At 40.6% G+C, this 2,486-nt stretch overlaps 1 protein-coding gene across 1 annotated transcript; it reads left to right on the top strand.

The window, feature by feature from the left end:
* The first annotated feature begins 496 nt into the window (after nt 1-496).
* Nucleotides 497-1,636, top strand: LOC119659910 (glycine, alanine and asparagine-rich protein-like). The gene is made up of 2 exons (XM_038068234.1): nt 497-585; nt 810-1,636. The coding sequence occupies exons 1-2, from the start codon at nt 546-548 to the stop codon at nt 1,565-1,567; spliced, it is 798 nt and encodes a 265-aa protein (XP_037924162.1). The 5' UTR covers nt 497-545; the 3' UTR covers nt 1,568-1,636.
* The last annotated feature ends 850 nt before the right edge of the window (nt 1,637-2,486 follow it).

Below are 2,486 nucleotides of genomic sequence, written 5' to 3'. Positions count from 1 at the left end.
ACTATGTACATCAGTATCACAAGCGAGAACCTTTAAAATCGAAAAAAGATACAAATGCAGGCTTTCAGAAATATAGAACAAGCTCCATTTCGGATATAGTTCTCATGGTCTCTCTTTGCTTTTGCACCTATTCACCGAGAGATACAGTAAACTTGAATTAATGTGAAAATAATTAAATAACTTAGATTTTTCTAGGCGCTACCAAGTGCTATCTGAAGAGGTACCAGCTATTCTCTTTCCGACTTTTCCACCAGTTTATTGTGCAACGAAATCTCATTTTTATCTCAAACTCCCTAACCTACTCATGTACATAGTTTCGATTTGCACAGTTTTAGATTTTATTTGTCAAAAATAATTTTACAAAACTTTGAAGAGCTCTTGAAAATCACCGGCGAATTTTTAAAAGATTACGACATTGTAAAGAGCGGAATGTGTAGTGAGTGAAATTTTGGGGTGAAATATTTTAATATAAATTAGCGACAATGGGAGACAGTAATCATTCCAACCAACTCTTTCGTTTGTTTTAGTTTGTTCAACTAATCAACATGAAATTCTTTATTACATTTGTCGCCGCTACCATCATTGGTGAGAACATTGGTTTATTGATATTGTAAAGTTTAAGATACTGCACGCCGAATATCTTTCATATTAAGGCCGAAAAATCCAATCTAGTTATATCATACATCTATCCGAAAATAGAATTTTAAAAGGAATTAATTTGGAATTGATCAGCATTTTCACTATATGGAGGCTTAGGACTTCAGTGTATTTTCAATAAAAACTTAACCCTCTATAAAATTCCATTTCAGGAGTTGCAAACTGTGGAATTCTCAGCGGTGACGATGGCTATGGCAGTGGATACGGAGGTAGCGGATACGGTGGATACGGGGGTGGCTACGGTGGCGGATATGGTGGTGGTTACGGCGGTGGAGGTTATGGCGGTGGTTATGGTGGCGGTTATGGAGGCGGCTATGGCGGTGGACATGGAGGTGGTCATGGTGGACTTAGCAGCATTGCCTTTGGTTCAGCAAATGATGCTCACAGTGCGGTAGCCAACCAACATGCTGCTGCTCAAAAAGCCTCATTTCTTGCCAAAGCTACATTAGCCCAGAAGGCTATCCAAGCTGCTGCCACCGCTCAAGCCGCCCTTGCTGGCAAACACACCCTTCTTCAACTTTTGGAAAAACTTGCTGCTCAAGCCCATAAGGATCTGGAAGCTGAATTGGCTCAATTACAGAGTGCTAAACACGCCGCTGCTGCAGCAGCTAAAACAGCTGCTCAGGCTGCAAAGCATGTTGCCATTCTTGAAAAGGTGTTGGAAAATGCCAAGCAACTGGCACACCAAGCTGCAGCAGCCGCTGATCATGCTGCCCAGGAACTTGCATCACAAAGCAAGATGGTTGCTCGTGCTAAGCAAAGGTTGGAAGAGCTTGAACACAAATTGCAAGCCGTTAGAGAGGATTTCCAGAAGACTAAGGCAGCAGCCCAGAAAGCAACTGAATTGGCACTGAAGGCCAAACAAAATGCAGCTAATGCTGCTGGTGGACATGGTGGCGATCATTATTAAAAATGATTTGACTTTATTGTAATTTGATTGTTGAAACGCTATGTCAACGCGGTTGATTATTGTTGATTCTTTTGTAATAAAATGTTTAACTGAAAAATTTTCTTTTTTGTTTATCTAGTTATTAAGTTCAATTTACTCATTCTCCACTACTACACAACAAGGAGAACTGGAACATGGCATGGTATTCAAGCACCTTTCACCTTTCCATTTATGTAACTAAACTCATTTCTTGTCAAGGGCTATAAGTCAATCTCGGTCTTTTCGGCTATTATACCACTTTGCTTCTCGTAACAATTGTCATTGGTTTCGGCTATATTGTGCCATTCGGATTCTGGTTCAATTGTAATATCAGATACAAAATATCAGATTAACCAACTCGACCACCAACAGAAAGCCCCTTAGCTGCAACCTGTTCAACCTCTTCACTTTTTGCCGTAATTGACGCAACAAAAACCCTTCTACGATTGAGTACCTTCCAAATAGCTTAGGTCGGCTAGGCGAATTGAGTTAATCCTAGGAAGGAAAAAGTCAATCACCACTAGTACAATGACAAAGATGCCGACGGGAAACACCCAAAAAATGAGAAGGATGCTGCTGACATGAATTGTTTCAACCCAAATCCTACTCTGCATGGTGATTAGGTTACCATCTCAAACATGCATAAGTAGGAAGCCGAAATTCGCCTGACTGCGACATAGTCAGGTTGTCTGGTCTACCGGAATCTGGTTTATACATATCTCTATGGACACAGTGGACCATATCAGCTTTTGATAGCAGCATTAACCAATGATACTGACATTCCAATTGGTAGCTCCGGCCATTGCATGGAAGAGATTGAATCCTCTTCTGATAAGCCATCTTGCTATTTATTCTCTTGATTTTTCTCAATTTGCCCTTACCTGCCCCATAGATTTAACTC

The sequence above is a fragment of the Hermetia illucens genome, chromosome 6 (genome assembly GCF_905115235.1).
Source record: "Hermetia illucens chromosome 6, iHerIll2.2.curated.20191125, whole genome shotgun sequence".
Lineage (NCBI taxonomy): Eukaryota > Metazoa > Arthropoda > Insecta > Diptera > Stratiomyidae > Hermetia > Hermetia illucens.
Note: the sequence above shows the minus strand (reverse complement) of the source record. Positions and strands in the feature narration are given on the sequence as shown.

Excerpts from the sequence above, each read along its gene's own strand:
- LOC119659910 (XM_038068234.1), top strand. The coding sequence starts at position 546 with ATGAAATTCTTTATTACATTTGTCGCCGCTACCATCATTG. Across the intron at positions 586-809 it reads TGTCGCCGCTACCATCATTG|GAGTTGCAAACTGTGGAATT; the intron begins GTGAGAACATTG and ends ATTCCATTTCAG.